The following is a 15,820-nucleotide window of genomic DNA, read 5'->3' as shown; positions in this document are numbered from 1 at the left end:
TAAATAGAAACATGGATATCAGTCCCCGCGAATGACTTATCGTAATCTCCATACTGCATTTCTCGTGATGACGCCATATTATAATACAAGTTTCGACATCGCTCGATAAAAATCAACACAGCTACGCGACGTATTTATGGCGGCCGTGCTGTACCTCGCGTCCTCCTCTCCTACTCCGAATAACTTATTGCGCAAATTTATGTACCGCTCAGCGGCAGCGAAAAGTTTCGCGAGCCATCGATGAAGATATGGATTCCGTGACATAGAAAACGAAATAAAAGAAAAAGCTGCGCTGCCGTGCCCCTCATATACATCGCGCTTATACTCTCCGAGATATTCTTCGCTGCAGCCTCGCGATAAAAGATATTTTCTTGCGGTGACCGGAAGCATAAACACTGGATCACGTTTATCGAGACCGAAACTTTTTTAAAGGCGGCGACTTTTCCGCTTGGCTTATATTCTCTCGCACACACACACATACACAGACGCGATAAATTCCGTTATCAAGCGAGACAAATTCATTCTCTCTCGCGCTCCGAGAAAGAGAGAAAAGTTTGCGCGCCTAAATCCTGTTTTACTTCGGAATCTTGCGCCCGGATTTTTCTGTATTTTAATACAGCGATAAAGTGCTTCTATCTATTCTGCGCTGAAAAAGGGGCTCTCGGTGCTAAGCCGGCGAATTAAAGCGTTCGTCGATACCAATTTGTTTGCCACGCTGACTCGCGTATTGGCACACTCGATTCTTTTCACTTGGACGAAATTAGCTCTATAAACTGTGTTCCCGTCCGATATTTCCCCAGCGAGAAAATAATACAATATATCGACGGGGATGATAACATTAAAAGTGGCAATGATCGCGACGATGTTGGCGGCGGCGATAAAGCAAAGACCCCAACGAAGCGAAATTCAAACGGAAATTCAATCGCAATGATGCTAATTTACAAACCGCGCTCGCATTCATGACCTGACATAAATAGAGTACATTACTTTAAGCACTGCATTGCCAGCTCTTCCATTTGAGTGAAATTCATACGTATTCATACTCTTTCCGTTGATAACCGGGCTCGGAGAATAATATTCTCACCTCTAAAAATGCCCACCGATGAACAATGTTTCATCAAGCCGCGCTTCGCGCAATTTCGAAATTCCGCTAACAAGCTTTTAATCAAGCCCGCAGCTAGCGTCGGCGCAATAGTTGCGCGCCGTATAATTTGATCTGCCGGAATGCAAAAGAGCGGCGTAATAGCTGCGCGCATGCAAGACGAAAATGTATTTTCGCGCTGCAGTCGGTCCGTCTGGCGCATCGATGGAATGTAAATATTCGCCGACGATACGGATCTGTACTCCGCCGCCGCGGCGTTGTATAATGCCGACATTTGAATCGCAATGCTAGGGCCATTAAAGGGACAGAAATAAGAGAGGAAAAATTGCGGATACGTGATGCACGCTCTTTTTCTCTCTCTCTCTCTCTCTCTCTCTCCCGACAAACGATGTTATACGTACGCGTTCGCGCGATATTTCGGATCGAATAATGCGGGAAAGTCCTTCGCTGTGTTATACATGCATGCGCGCGCGCGCGCGACTCGCCGAAATCACGGACCGTATACGGGAAAATGAATTTTGCATCAGCTGCCGCCGCGCTACCGGCATGGAAAATCGAATTCACGGGCTTGATTTTTTTTAACGAACACGCGCGGCCTGCCGATTTTTCGACAGCGCAGCGTAATTCGGAGTCGCTTGATTTGGCTGATTTTTTCGTTACGGTTCATTAGAGTGAAAAAAGCGCCGGCAAACCTGCGACGAGTAGGTGTACTACTAATTTGTTCAACGGTGTCGCAGTGGCACACGGTAGCCGACGACGCGCGTCCCCTTCAAGGGGCACACGGTATCTCTCGGCGGCTCTCGAGGCTCCACAAATCATCTCGGCCGCTCTGTCGCGCACACGCACGCGTCGCGGCGAGATCAAAGCTACGTAATGATATGCGATCTGCCGGATGATCAAGGCGAAATTTCAGGCACGTATGTAGTTCCGGAGGACAAGTACGAGGCAGAGCTGGGATCTCTTACGAGAGTTCATAATTACGGAAAAGCTTGCGTACTTTGAAATCGCGAATTCCATAAAAGCCGCCTTTCACTTCATCAGAGCGTTATTCAGATGGAGAAGTACAATAATATGTGCATCGGCATTGTGTGTGAGTGTGTTAGAGAGCGAGCACTTTCAAAATGCAAATGCGTTTCCCATCACATTCTTTAAAGTTGATTGTACAGGAGTAGTTCGCTACCGTATAAGCCAAAGGTGTCTCGCGCGGATTTCGCAAAACCGCATACTCGCTGGATTGTAAATCACATTAGGAACACGGGAGTGCAGCAGCCGTATCGCTCGAGCATCGGCCGTTAAGCGAGCTGAAATTGCGTTTGCCTCGCGCGGCCAACAGCGAGAATAAATCAAACCGAATCCCCGGTGATTGAAAAGTGACAAAAAACAAAACGAATGGGCTGGATAATTATTCCACAGTTGAGTCCAGCAACAATATATTCAATTCCCTCACCCTGGGCTCTCGGAATAAGACACATTTAGCCAACTCACGGCGAAATAAATCATCGCGGAAGGTGGAAACGAAGAATTGCCGTGCGCGGGAGCGCTAGCCTTGTCTTACACTTGCCTATAAATCTAAGGAAGGTCCTTATAATACCCCGCCGCGGCGTCGCATAAATTTATCATTTCTTGCACGCCGAAGTGCGAGCCCGCACGCAGATTTCAGCCGCAAATTAATGTCGAGTTGCTCAACGCGCATTTAATTGCCCAGATACGCAACTCGGCTTTTCCAGCGCAGTTCGGAAGAGAAAAATAAATCATCACCGTCGTCGTCACCGCGCGCGTATCCAGTTTCTCTCGTCGAAAAATGCTTGTCTCGGTGAGACGCCGACGCCGTAGTGTGTACACGAGCCCCCTCGAGTCCGCGACTACAAAAGCCTGGATGCTTCAATAGTTCTGGAGCCGCGCGAATTACCGTGCCTCTGGCGCCTTCTCCTCTTATACACATCAAAGGGAAGGCGGTCGCCGTGAGAAGAAAAAGCTGAAAGAATTATGTTTTACATCGAAATATTGATTTTTCAGCTCCGACGTAGCACGTCGTCGAGTGCAAAAAGAAGGAGAAGGCCAGATCGCCGAATTACCTTTCCTGTCATTAACGATAAATCCTGAGCGCGTCGCGTCCACGGGCTGCAATTTACTCCTGCGCACACGGGCACATCGGCGGTGGAGAAAATTATACGTTTAGGTGTGTTCCTGCGGAGCGTCTCCGCGCGAGCAGTACAGTCCTCGAAGCGGCAGCTTGTTTTCGTTTCGCTTTCGCAGTTTGCGCGCGTCCGATAAATCATCGAGCTGCATGTGTGTACCTACGCTTCCGGGTTCGCAGCGCGAAATCTCGCTGTGCTGACTCGCTGGAGTTATTGTTGGTGCTGTGCGCGCAGTGAGAGGGCGATGCTGAGAGAGAGAGAGAGAGAGAGAGAGAGACAGTGGCCTAGTTCCGCTGGCTTACTTTCGATACTCTCGTGCTTCGATGAATGTATACTCCGGCAAGAGTCCCTGTTAATATTTCCCCGCAGATTTGCGCACTTCAAACGCCAAAATCAAGTGCGACATTAGAGCCAATTTGGAAAAATTGGAAGCATCCGAATGCGGTGACACCTCGAGAGTATATAACCCAACAAATTTTAAAGGAGGCCGCTGCCGTCGCAATTTGTCGGTGAATAACACGTCGGCGCAAAGTACATAGCGGGGCGGACTGCGTCCGCGAGCGAAGAACAAACAGGAAGAGATCGAGAGCCACTCGTTCATCCCACTCTGGAATCACGTAATACCACGCGTGTAAACACCGACTAAACAGAGGAAATTGTTAATTTTCGCCTGAGCCGATCATTACTCCCGATCATGGCTCGCGGCTCTTCTTTCTCTCTCGCTTGGATCGTCGGAGAGCGGAGGAGGCGCGGGTGCGGCCCGAATATGAAAGATTCGTTCGCTACCACATCAGGTATACGCGCTGCAGCGGATAATAACGACGTGCGGCCGGCATAAATGGATGTCCCGAGTCGAAAGATGGGGGCCGCGCGGGGCAGTCTCCCACGGTTTGCTTAATTGATCGCCTTATGGTTAGCCTACCATTTAATTGTACTGCAATTAAGCCAAGGCCTCGTATACAGTCGATCGTCGTCGTCAAAAAGCCGAGCCGCGCCTTCACCGCTCGTTGCCGGCGATGCAGCCGGAAGGCAGGATCGACGCGGGTGGAGGAGTGCGCGTGTGCGTGCGCGAGGATTTGTCAAGTGCTGCGCGCTCCGGTTTAACGATGCAGCCTACTCGTCGATTGTCGATTCGCGAATTATTTTCAGATCTTTGGGCGCAGTCGCGAGAGCCCGAGTGAAATATGCTAATAGCAGCGGTAGTCTACTCGCGGTAATTAATGCAGGCGGCAGGAGTCAGCTCGGGGGCTGTAAATTCCCGGCTCACCAAATACTTGTAAATACGCTCTCTCGCACAATCGGCGGAGAGAGCTTCGTGCATCAGTAATGATTTATGGAAGTTGAACAAGTACATCCGTCACGTCGCGGCGGCGGAAATCGTTAGCATCTCTCTCTCTCTCTCTCTCTCTCGGATACTCTGCTGGCATAGCGCGCAAGTCTAAATCACCGCGGCCGGGCTGTTTGCTCGCGGGCTCAAACCGCGAAACACTTGCACGTGAAACGTGCGTCGCCCTCTCTCGCGCAGCGACTCATCGGGCATTAATTATGGAGCGTGAATTATTAATTGTCTTCGAAGGGTTGCTCTACTGATGCTGCTGCTTCTCCCGCGGCGGCATCAAAGCTCCACTGGCTCGTGTAGGTACATCCCTTTTGCGCGATTTCGCTCGACGTCGTGTTTCAAAGCCCCATGCGCTCGCTTATGCCGAACTCACCCCTCGCGGATGTCATCACTTAAGCGCGGGCTTAATAATTTAAGCGCTCGATGCATCAAGCCGGAACTTTCATGCATGAGGAGAGCTTTTTTCGCTACGAGCTGCTCTGTTGTATATTAAAAAGCTTGTCCCCCGTGAAAGTGTAATCGACGCGATTCGAGTATAACTAACGGCTGCTCCTTTTTGCAGGTGGCCATTAAAATCATCGATACGAGTCGTATTACGCAGGAATACGTCATCAAGAACCTGACGCGGGAGGCTAAAATCCTCTCCATGCTGAACCACCCGAGCATCGTTAGACTCTACGAGACCATTCAGGTAAGCCAACTTTTTAATCCGCGATTTCTACGTGAAAAAGATACCCATTAATATTCATGGAACAAATGTAAATTTATCCAGCTCCGATAACCGCGAATACCTCTTGAATATATTCATGACGAAATTGCAATTTGAAATTTATAACGTTTTCGGGCATAACAACGCAGCTGATTACCAAATTGTTAATTTGAAAATGTATATTGTAAATACAACGCTGCACGTTTACATGCATTTGAGAATCAAGCCATAAATGAATACCTCATCAACAACTCGTTGACAAGCATCGACGCAAAAAGCCTGATTAAAGCCGAAAAATAAAATGGTTTCGTCAATATGTAGAGACAACAACGGGAAAAGGTATACAGGGCGGATTCCGCGAGTTCGAGCGATTCTGAAAGCCATTCAGAAAGTCAGAGTACGGGCTATAAAATCAAACAAAAGCTCGCTTTAATTAGCTTTGACCTTTTTGCAAGCTTTGAGCGTCGAGATTGTTGTCAATCCCAGACTAAAAAATGCGGGCGAAAAATCCGCGGCCTCTCTCTCTCTCTCTCTCTCTCTCTCTCTCTCTCTCTCTCTCTCTCTCTGTTGCACGGGACCGGCAGCGGCGGCAGCGACGCGTGCCAAAGCGTGATGGGAATCCGCGCTAAAAAGCTGCTGCTCCCTCTCGTCCATTCTTTATACACGATAAAAGTCCGGCGAACGCGAAAGAGAGAGAGAGAGAGAGAGAGAGAGAAATTACCTCTATTCCCTTTTCCGTTCGGCTCGCGCATGCGTGCGAGTCGCTGCTTTGACTCGCGTTCGCCCTTTTATCCGTGCGCGAGCGGGCGCACTCTTATTTCTCTCGCAAAGCGGCGCTAGCTTCGTAATTAAAAAAAATTTCGAGCCACCGCGGCGTCATCGGGGTGCAAAGGGCTGCGCGGGAGGGGGCGTACGGGCTCTTGCTCTAATAGAGCCATGATACGATGCCTGTACGAGAGGGAGAAGGAGAGCCGAAGTGCGCCGCAGCAGTGCGATCGGAAATAATAGAGGTAATACCCGGAGATTGATGTTTACACGAGCTTGCAGACAATGTACGCCATTTATTCCCTTGAAATATTCGAGCTTTTAATTAAAATCTGTTAGCGGGTGCGAGCTGCGTTATTTTGCACAACAATATAAGTACGCGCATACGAGCGTCGTAATTAACTGTTCAGCGCGAGCGTCGGGAAATATTCTCGTGTGTATAAAGCCCAAGTGGGAGAGAGAGAGAGAGAGAGAGAGAGAGAGAGAGAGAGAGAGAGAGGGAGAGAGAGAGAGAGAGAGAGAGAGAGTGAGTGATGTCAACGACTGCTGAAGTTATATTACCCGTCAAGATCAGAGCGTATAAAAGGCAAGTATGCCGTATATACGCGCGCGTGGAGCGCCTTTGCGCACGAAGTATATAAAGTTTCCTCCGCGCGTTGCCCGAATGAAAGCGTTGCGTGTAAGTGGATATTTTGACTTCCTCCCAAGTCGAGTCGCTGAATGCGCTTTGACATGACGCTCAATCTTCGCGAATGAAATCATATTAATTTTCGAGCATTTGCGTTTTATTGTACTACGCACTCCCGCGCTTTACCGCGTCTCGTTAGTGCGGCTTTCCGAATGACTTGTCGAAATCTAATATGTAGAGCAGCGCGCGGTGTTCCTATTGATGCATGCAGCCGGCTGCCTAGTCAATCAAGCCCATAACAATCGAGCTTTTGTCTCAGCTGCCTATATAGCTATTCTTCGACGCTTCTCGAGTTATACGATATCAATTTCATGTTTGCCGAAGTAACAAGAGCTACCAGTCGACGCGCCCGTTAGCGACTCTGACATACGCGAGTTTTCGACGAAATCCCGTTAATTGCGCTTTTTCGACGACTGATCAGTACAGGCTGTTCAATTCGCAGCTTCCAAAATAAAATCGGACGTCACGAGATAGCTCGAATAACACGCGAGCGCGAAAAAAGTTGTCTCTCAATTTCCGACACGACGGTCTTCCTGCAACGAGACCGTTTCCGAAAGCCTTTTTGATTTCCGCCCATCCAAAGAGAGAGAGAGAGAGAGAGAGAGAGAGGGCAGGTCGACGTAATTAGATTTACACCGGATCGTAACGCGGGCGTTTTTTCCCCTCTGTTTGCGACTGCTGCGGGCGAATACTTTCGGATGCCCGGAAAAATTGTTACCATACCGTGCACCCGCGCGCGCGCGATTTCGTTAAAACGAGTAATGCGCTAAATTTCATATTCCCCGCCGTCCGAGCGAAAAGCAAAATTCGCAATCAGTCGTTCGCAGGTCGTTTCGCCGCGCGAAAATCGAGGCTCGATGTTTTCTCAATAATCAGCGCCAGCTTATTGTCGTACGATGGTTTGTCTGAGTAATTTTTAATTGGATGTTTACCGAGGGATTAAAGGGCTCAATGTGCACTCCGAAATGAAATGAAAAGACACTGACCCCGGCGGCGCTTGATAACCGCAGCGAGTTGATAATTTGTCACGTCTCGCGCAGTGCGGACCGGTCTACTACCTCGTGACCGAGCTGGCGACTGGCGGCGACCTCTACTCCCACGTAAGAAGCCAAGCCTCGGGTCGTCTCGACGAAACTAGCGCCCGATCTTATGCGCGCCAGCTGGTCGCGGCTCTGCAGCACATGCACTCCAGAGACATCGTGCACCGGTGAGTTATGCTTTTTTCTCTACCCTAGCTGAGCCGAACCCTTCTGTTTTTATCTCTCGCCAGCACATTTCCTCGAGCGCAGTTGCATCTTTTTTACCCCGATACGCCGCGAAGATGGGCTCAGCGTGTCTGCCGTAATTAATGTATGGGAGTTTTTGTTCAGACAGCCGGTCGATAGGATGTGCCGGGGACCAATGATTACTTCGTGTCGGAAACAGCGCCGCGCGAGAAAGAACGACGCGACATCTATATGGCGACGCATCACGTAAATTTCGCGTCTCCTCGAGGCAATCCAATTAGCATCGATACCCCGAGATAAAGTGGAGGAAAAAAGGCGCAATAAAGAGCCCCTGCGCGCGCCGAGCATAAAAAGGGAAAGAAGAAAACGCGGCGCCGACATCACATGTTAATATCATCGCGCGAATTATAATCATAACTCACATCCGGCGCTCTGAGGGGCCCTGAAAAATATTCAATATAATCTGAAAGATGACACGAGCTGATACGACGGGGGGAGAAAGCGAATTTCGATACCTATACGCCTGCGAGTAAAGTTGGCCCCTCTCGGAGAATAGCTACCGGTTGCTATACATGCACGGCACTCGACTGCTGCTCCGGAGAGGCGCAATTCGCCCGAGTGACACATAATAACCCGCGCACGTGACGCCACACTCTGCGCGGAAAGGTTCGAGGAATCGGTTTTTTAATTTCGTCCCTTTTCTCAACCTTCTCTGGCCTCTCGCGACGAACGAGTAGTTCACTCGAGTGGTAACAGCGAGAAACGAGCAGCCTCTATATTATGCATAAGCGAAAGCGAAGGAGACAGGCGAAGGCTTCCATACATGCGTCGCAGGGTCTCGCTCGTAGCCATAAATTCAAAAGGACGCGGAGAGAGGCAGGGGAGAGGGAAATGAAGAGATTTGCAGCGGCGGGTGACGATACGGCGCCTGTGACGCTAGAGAACCCCTTTCTCTCTCTCTCTCTCTCTCTCTCGCTCTTTCGACTCTTTTCGTCGCGAATGCAAAATCTCAATCTCGGACTTGATGTTGATGGATCGGCCGAGTCTGCATCGTGTGCACGCGCCTCCGGAACGGGGATATGTATATTTGAGCAAGGAGTTTATACCCTGCCTCGCCCCTGCAACCCCCCTCCCGTTCTCTGCTCTTATATATGAACGAAATGGCTGTCTGCAGCCTTACGAGCTGGCTGTGTATAGAGCAGTTTCACCCCACAGGCTGTTTGATCGACAAAAGTTTGTTTTGGTTTAGTTTAATAATTCCCGTGTACCTTCGGTGTAGGCACACAACTACGATAATACTCGATGTAGAAAAATGAAAGGAAATCGCGTGTGTGCACTCGTATTGTTTGCAAGCATTATCAGCGTTGGACGAGTACACTCACCCACTCGATTAATGAGATTCCAAAGCAACCCACGCTCGCGCTTTCGCGCCATCATGACTCGCGAATAGAGAGACGCATATTGTTATACGCGCCCATTGATATGAATGTATCGCGGACGGAGAAAGCGGCCGTAATAAAATTACTTGGGTGAATCAGAGTTCAATTTCCAGTCTATTTCTGCTCGGCGAATTTACGGCCTCCATATCGCGCACCCGCATTCTCTGTTGCTCAACAATTGCTTAGGGCATTATTTCAATAATGCAAATCAAAGAGAGCGAGCACAGCAAAATAAAACCTATAAGCATACGCAACTGTTGCCAACTGCACTAATGAAAGTTATTTATTCAGACTCCAAAACGTAAACTTTGGACAGTTGCTGCTAAGGGACGGCGCATCGGCTCGAATCAGAGGCTGCAATTCGCGTGTTTCTTGGGGTGCACTTATCGGGCTTTTTCGATACCCTGGCACGTTTTTTCGTTAATCTAACCTACGTAGGCTTGTAGGGGACGGAAAAATACGCAAAAATAGGTAGGGCAGATGTTTGGGCAGTTCCTGCTAAGGGACGAAGAATCGGCACGAACCGGATGCTGTAATTCTCGTGATTCTAGTGATTCACTTCGGCATAAATCCTTTTGCAGTGTCCGCGAAAACGCCGCAATTTGCACTTTTTGTTGTTCCATAGCAGCGGCAGACTACATTCAACGCTGCTCTATTCAAATATATCCGAGTCGGCGAAGCGCAATCACTGTGATTTCACGGAAAGATAGCGATCGCCGGGGATTTTACGATTCTGCGCGCTGTATATGGGATCTCCTGAACTGGAGCCTGTGTTAGGTAATACTTTCTTCTCACTTTACCATGACCTGCGGAGGTGGCTGTCTTCCTCTTGCGCTCGAATATGCAATATATCTGCAAGTGTACGTAATGTAAGAAATATTTGAGTTCTTAAACTGGCGCTTTTTAGGAGTACATTAGATCATGGAACAATAATTTTGTTCAAAGGAAGCTAAATGTCAGCGGTTTTCCTACTAAGCCTAACTAAGTAGAGCGAGCAAACGAGAAGAAAAATGCGCACTGTAACTCGGAGCAAGTAAAATATTCCGCAGGACCGAGCAAATTGCCGAAATAGCAAACGGTGTCAGCACGGCAACAGCCTCTTCGCTGCATTTCCGGAGAGAAATTCGAGCCAGCGATTTCGCGAATAGCACAAAGAGTCCGCCGGAAAACGCGCGTGTGTGTGATACATAGAAATGGATGGGACGAACAGGAATTCTCCCAGCTGGGCAGCTTCTGTATACCACTGCAGAATGTGTGGCGAAAATGAAATTCGAGCCCTCGTCAAAAGGACGACTCACGCTCTCCGCCTATTACTTCATCTCGGCTGATCCAGATTAGAAGAGTCAGCTTGGATGTCTTGCTGGTCCTTCGACGAGTTGGGGAAAAATTGATGGAAGAGACGAGTGAAGCTTTATCATTAGTCGACGCTCGTTACAACACGAATATATATCGGCTTTGGTAAACAAAAATTACTGCTCAAGCGAAGCGAGCGATACGAGCGAGTGAACTCGAGAACGGAGTCGCGGAGAGAGGGTGAAACAAGCTCGAAGAAAGGATGTATGCAGGCTGCGCATAACGGCTTTTCCGCGATCGAGTTCCTTTGTGTGAGCACACACTCGTGCCGCCCCACGGGAGAATGAAAGCGCGCGCGCGATCCAAGATGGATAATTGATCCGCTCGTTCCTTCCTTGTCTCTTGACCCGGTCCTTCATCCGGCGGCGCGCGATATTCTCCCCCTTAATTTTTCCCCCTCGAAGAAGGAGTGCAGCAGCAGCAGGCGGCTGCACTGGAAAAAGAAGAGGAAAATCCTTTGTGTGCTGTGCGTCGCCGCCGCCGCCGCTTCTTTTCTCCCGCTTTGATTTCCTGCCGGCTGCGGGAGAAAGAGCTGCGCGATAGGTGTTGCTTTCACGCAGAAATCCAAGTTTATTCTTCTGAGAGTCTCGGCTTCTGGTAGCACATAGACTTTTCCTCGTACGCTGGCTGCCTGGCTGCCCCGGCTTTATCTCGACTGCGTGCGCGCGGACGTTCGTACATGCTCTCCCGAGGAAAAGGACTCGCTGTCGGAAAAGTTGGAACGATTCTATTCTACGCAGGGACTGATATCGATAGCCTTGATGTGTAATGTTGATGAAGTGAATTTTCCCGCGAAACTAAATTGAATATTGCGCTGTCTTTCCGAAGAAAGCGATAGAGTTTTGCATACAGAGGTGTTGCGGTACCATCCACTGTCAATTAATTTTTCGCGAGCCAAAAAACGAGGCCCCCATTGTTACCCCGACAGAGCAAGAAAAGCCGATCGTATTATTTCGAGTCGAAGAAACTTCCCTCCCCGATCGCGGTGAGCGTAAGCCTAAGCCGCGCTGAACTTGCGAGCCGGCGGCCGTCGAGCGATCCCCGGGAGAATTTGAAGAAGAAGGCTAAGTAGGCTCGCAACGAGCAACAGTCCAGCTCGAAATGGAACGCGCTCCAAGTTTCGCAATGAGCCAAAGAGTCTCTGCCGGTGAAGCTTGGGCATTTTCTCGTTTCCGGCGCGCGGCAGTTGACAGCGAGATATACTCGCCGCGGAGCTTGTCTCTCCTTCGCCCGCTCCTTTGTGATTGTTTTTCCCCCGATAACGCGCGAGCAGGTCCCCGCGCGCCCTGCGGAAATTACCCCAAAATTAATTTAAACTTTCGCTGTCAGACACGAGCTACTCGGCGCCGAGAGGGGGTGCGGACTCGTCGAGATGCGCCCTTTTCAGCTCGCGGAAATCCGACTGCTTCGTTTGCCTTTTTACGCGGGCTCGGAGAATTTTCGAAAGATCGATTATAGCTGAATCGAGTGGATAATCTGCGAGGCAATCAATAAGCCCCCGTCCTCGACGATATCGATATAAAAGCTCGATGACCCTTCGAAGCACATCACGCACCAAGTGACGGCTCTACTCGCAAACTGCAGCGGCCCCCGATAAAATGTTTGCACACCTTTCGCCCGAAGTCGTTCATCAAGCGATGCAGCCCGGCGTCGATCATTCCCCGGCGAATGTTTGCTCGGACGGAGTTTGTCTACCGGCAGCCATATAGCGCGCGGTGCTATAAGACGCGGGGCGAGAGACTCGGCACACATAATTAGCCGCGCCAATCACGCGGAAAGGAAGAAACTCGCTGTTTCCGACGTCGAGCCTCTAATCTCTCGCCTGTACACCTACTGGCTCTCGCTACTTCGCCATATGTCTTGGTGATTTGGGGAGACGGCTGTAATTTCGCCTGTTTGACGCGAGCTAACTTGCGCTGCTTGTCTTTCCGCGATAGCATGCCTGAAATACTGCCCGCGCTATGGATGCTATCCCTCGCCCACCGCGCCTCTTTCATATCGAAAACTAGAGTAGCTTCGAGAGCAAATTCGGGAACTTTAAAAGCTGAACAAGCGAGGAAGAAAAGCTCCTCCCGTCCCTCGACGGACTCATTCCTTTAATCAATTAAACCCATCTCGTGTACAGCGCAACACAGCAGCAAAAACTCCTCATTCGATCCCCGGCGTCCGCGAATTGAAAGCTCGCTTCGATGGAAGCCGAGCACGTTTACGTAAGCTCCGCGGCTTTATCGATCTCCAGGAGAGCGTCGTTAGCAAAACACGCTCCTTCGCTTCTTTCGGAGCGACGATATTAATTCGGGGGAAACCGCGAGAGCGATTCGATCAGACGCATCCGCCGATATTTCACGCGTGCTTCGCGTGCGCGGATTCTTCCGTCTCGTCGGCTGCACAAAGAGAACAGGAAGCGCGCGCGAAAAGTCTCTCGAATGAAAAAGCGCCGCGCTCTCGGAACCGCAGGACTGCGAGCTTGCTCCTTTGATGCGGCGGGGGAGCAGTCGAAGGAAAAAGGATTTATCGGCCCGAGCGAGATTTAATGCCGCGTGTATACGTATAGACTCACTCGCCGCGAGAGCTGCTTTAATTGACGAGAGTTTTCCTGCTATGCCTTCGCAATGGACTCGCGAGATAGCCTTTGTGCGCGGAACTCGTTTAATTTTGCGAGCCGAGTGTGCGGCGAGCATGGAAAAATTTAATTTAAACATACTTGCGGCCGAGGGAAACGCGAAGACTGCATTCCGCCGACATTTTTCTTGGAGAGAATGCCCCTTGGAGCTTTTCTTGTGTCTTACTGCGCTTGTCCCGCTCGGCATCTTGCTTGCGCGTTATTGCATACTTTGAATTTGAATGGCTTCATTGATTTTCTCCGGGGTAGGTATAAGCGAGATTGCTCCGCCGCGGAGTAGCACTGCTCGGCATTGGTCAGACGGAGAGTCGCGAGGGTAAAAAGGCTAATTGACGGCAGGCGCCGCGGCGGAGAAACAATCGGTTCGCTCGTCACGCTCCGCCAAGCCCCGCGAAAACTCTCAATCAGGAAAAAGGCTCGGAGAAACGAAATTAATTTCATTCCCGCGCCTCATCGCGCTATCGCCGGGCCTGGGATCGATAAGGGCGCCTCTAGCCGTAAATCACAAAACGATTAAAATCTTAATGAATTCCATTGAAAGGCTAAAACAACGGAAAAGTCAATCGGCCGAGAAGACCACTCGAAGCGGGCTCGGCAAAAGTTACGAGAATCTTTTAACAGATTTAGGAAACGTCTGATGCAGCGCGAAAGTGTATTAAATCCCCGGCAGCGTAGGATATTAGGGAAGAGAACGAGAGAGAGAGAGAGAGAGAGAGAGAGAGAGAGAGAGAGAGAGAGAGAGAGAGAGAGAGAGAGAGAGAGAGAGAGAGCGTAATTCGAAGAGTGCTGACGAAGTCGGAGCAAAAGTTCGCCTGTGTGTATACCTATATACAGGGGGAAATCGCTCGGCTCGCAGGAGGAAGAAATCGCATTGATTACCGCAGTCATGGCGCTCTCCGCTGCGGTCTCGATCCCCCGACTGCAGAGCATACAGTGACCACCACTCCGAGTGTGCTAATTGCGTTTCTCGACCCTGGCAGCTTCATTTCTTACCCTCGGTGGTGGGATTTTTCTCATTCCTCCTCGGTGGAGAGCGAGCTTTCTCAGGGTCGGTGATCGACGCTGGAATTAAAAAAAATAATAATAAGAATGTACCTTTCTCCTCGCCAAACTCGATCGATCAGTCAAACTTTCGCGACTATAGTCAAAGTCGAATTCCAGCTCGGTTGTCTTTCCAGTTACCGTCACTCAGTGCGCACGCAGAGCTCGCGCGCGTCAACGCTCCTTTTTTCGGGCATCGCAGTCTTTCTCTCCGAATGAGGGCCGTTGGCTCGCGCTCGAAAGTTGTATCAAAGTTCGTGCTCTTTGGCAGGCTGATAAATTATGCACGAAAATTTCCCCTGTCGCTTCTTTTCTCCCTGGCTCGCCTGCTGTGTGCAGTTCGAGTAGTACAGTTGATTTTAGATTTTACGCCGCGTCGTCGCCGAGAGCGAGTGAAATTCGGAAGCCCGGTTGGAAATTACGCATTTTTCGAAACGCGCTTTTCACGAAGGCGGTTGAACTTTTTTCAGATTAAATCGCCCGCCGGCGAAAGCTCGCGTGCAGCGCGGGCTGTTTTTCGAAATGCCGTTTGTGCATGTTTAACGTGCATAAAATTCTTGTTTAAAGCCCGCTGAAAAGAGAATTTCCCGAGAAATTCTGCGGATTTTCGTTTACTAAATGAAAGCCCGAATTAATTAATTTTCCCTTTAATATGCCCGTGAAAAATAATTTCCCCTGTAAACACGAGCTTTCCGAGCAAAGTGCGCTTCGGGTTCTCGTTAAAAGCGCGCAAACGAGCTGCGTTGTATGGGATTCCGCGAAAGCGAGTTAAATGAATATGCGAATGAATGTACTCGGCTCAGAAGGAGACTGAAATTACGCTGCATAAAAAGGGGAACATAATAAATGCTTTGATCCTACCCAATCGAGCTTCGCGGACTTTTTCTGGTTCCGCGCCAATAATCCAATCTCCGGGGGTATGACGTTTGGGCTGCGGCTCGACCCTCTTTCTTTCTCGTCAACTCTCGCGCGTACGAATCGCGCAATAACGCGTGTGCGCGATGTAATAAATAGTCGAGAGAGAGAGAGAGAGAGAGAGAGAGAGAGAGAGAGAGAGAGAGAGAGAGAGAGAGCAGAGCCGGAGAGAAACTCCTCGCGAAATTCCGTTCATTACTCATCCCGTCCGTCGGCTAAAGCTCGCGTCGAGTAGTATCGCGCCCCTTTCCCACACGCGGTAATACGTCGCATTATACCTCTCGTAGCGCGCATAAGCTAGTCTCTCTCTCTCTCTCTGTACCTATATATGCTAACACTGCAAGGCGGCGTCGGGGCGACAATCATTAACAGATCGGTCACGGGCGAAATTTATTGGCCGGCGGCGAGCGAGCTTTTCGATTATCGATCAATCGTCCGGCTGACGGGCCGTTACTAATGCGCGCCCATCCGCTGCATTTGCA

The 15,820-nt window shown here is 49.9% G+C and overlaps 1 protein-coding gene across 10 annotated transcripts in view; it reads left to right on the top strand.

The window, feature by feature from the left end:
• The window catches only part of LOC100123314 (serine/threonine-protein kinase MARK2-like), a 366,766-nt gene that overhangs the window by 324,171 nt on the left and 26,775 nt on the right, over positions 1-15,820 (top strand). For 8 of the 10 annotated variants that reach the window (XR_004344939.1, XM_031928585.1, XM_031928584.1 and 5 more), the window contains 2 exons: positions 5,142-5,270; positions 7,782-7,948. Coding sequence is in view for 9 of the 10 variants with exons in the window: in XM_031928585.1 (XP_031784445.1) it covers positions 5,142-5,270; positions 7,782-7,948 (296 nt within the window). In the remaining variant the exon portion in view is untranslated. The remainder of the gene's footprint in view (positions 1-5,141; positions 5,271-7,781; positions 7,949-15,820) is intronic. The other 2 variants (XM_031928582.1, XM_031928581.1) reach the window with 1 other exon arrangement.

The sequence above is a fragment of the Nasonia vitripennis genome, chromosome 4 (assembly GCF_009193385.2).
Source record: "Nasonia vitripennis strain AsymCx chromosome 4, Nvit_psr_1.1, whole genome shotgun sequence".
Classification (NCBI taxonomy): Eukaryota; Metazoa; Arthropoda; class Insecta; order Hymenoptera; family Pteromalidae; genus Nasonia; species Nasonia vitripennis.
The sequence above is the reverse complement of the archived record's forward strand: the minus strand, read 5'-3'. Positions and strand labels throughout refer to the sequence as shown.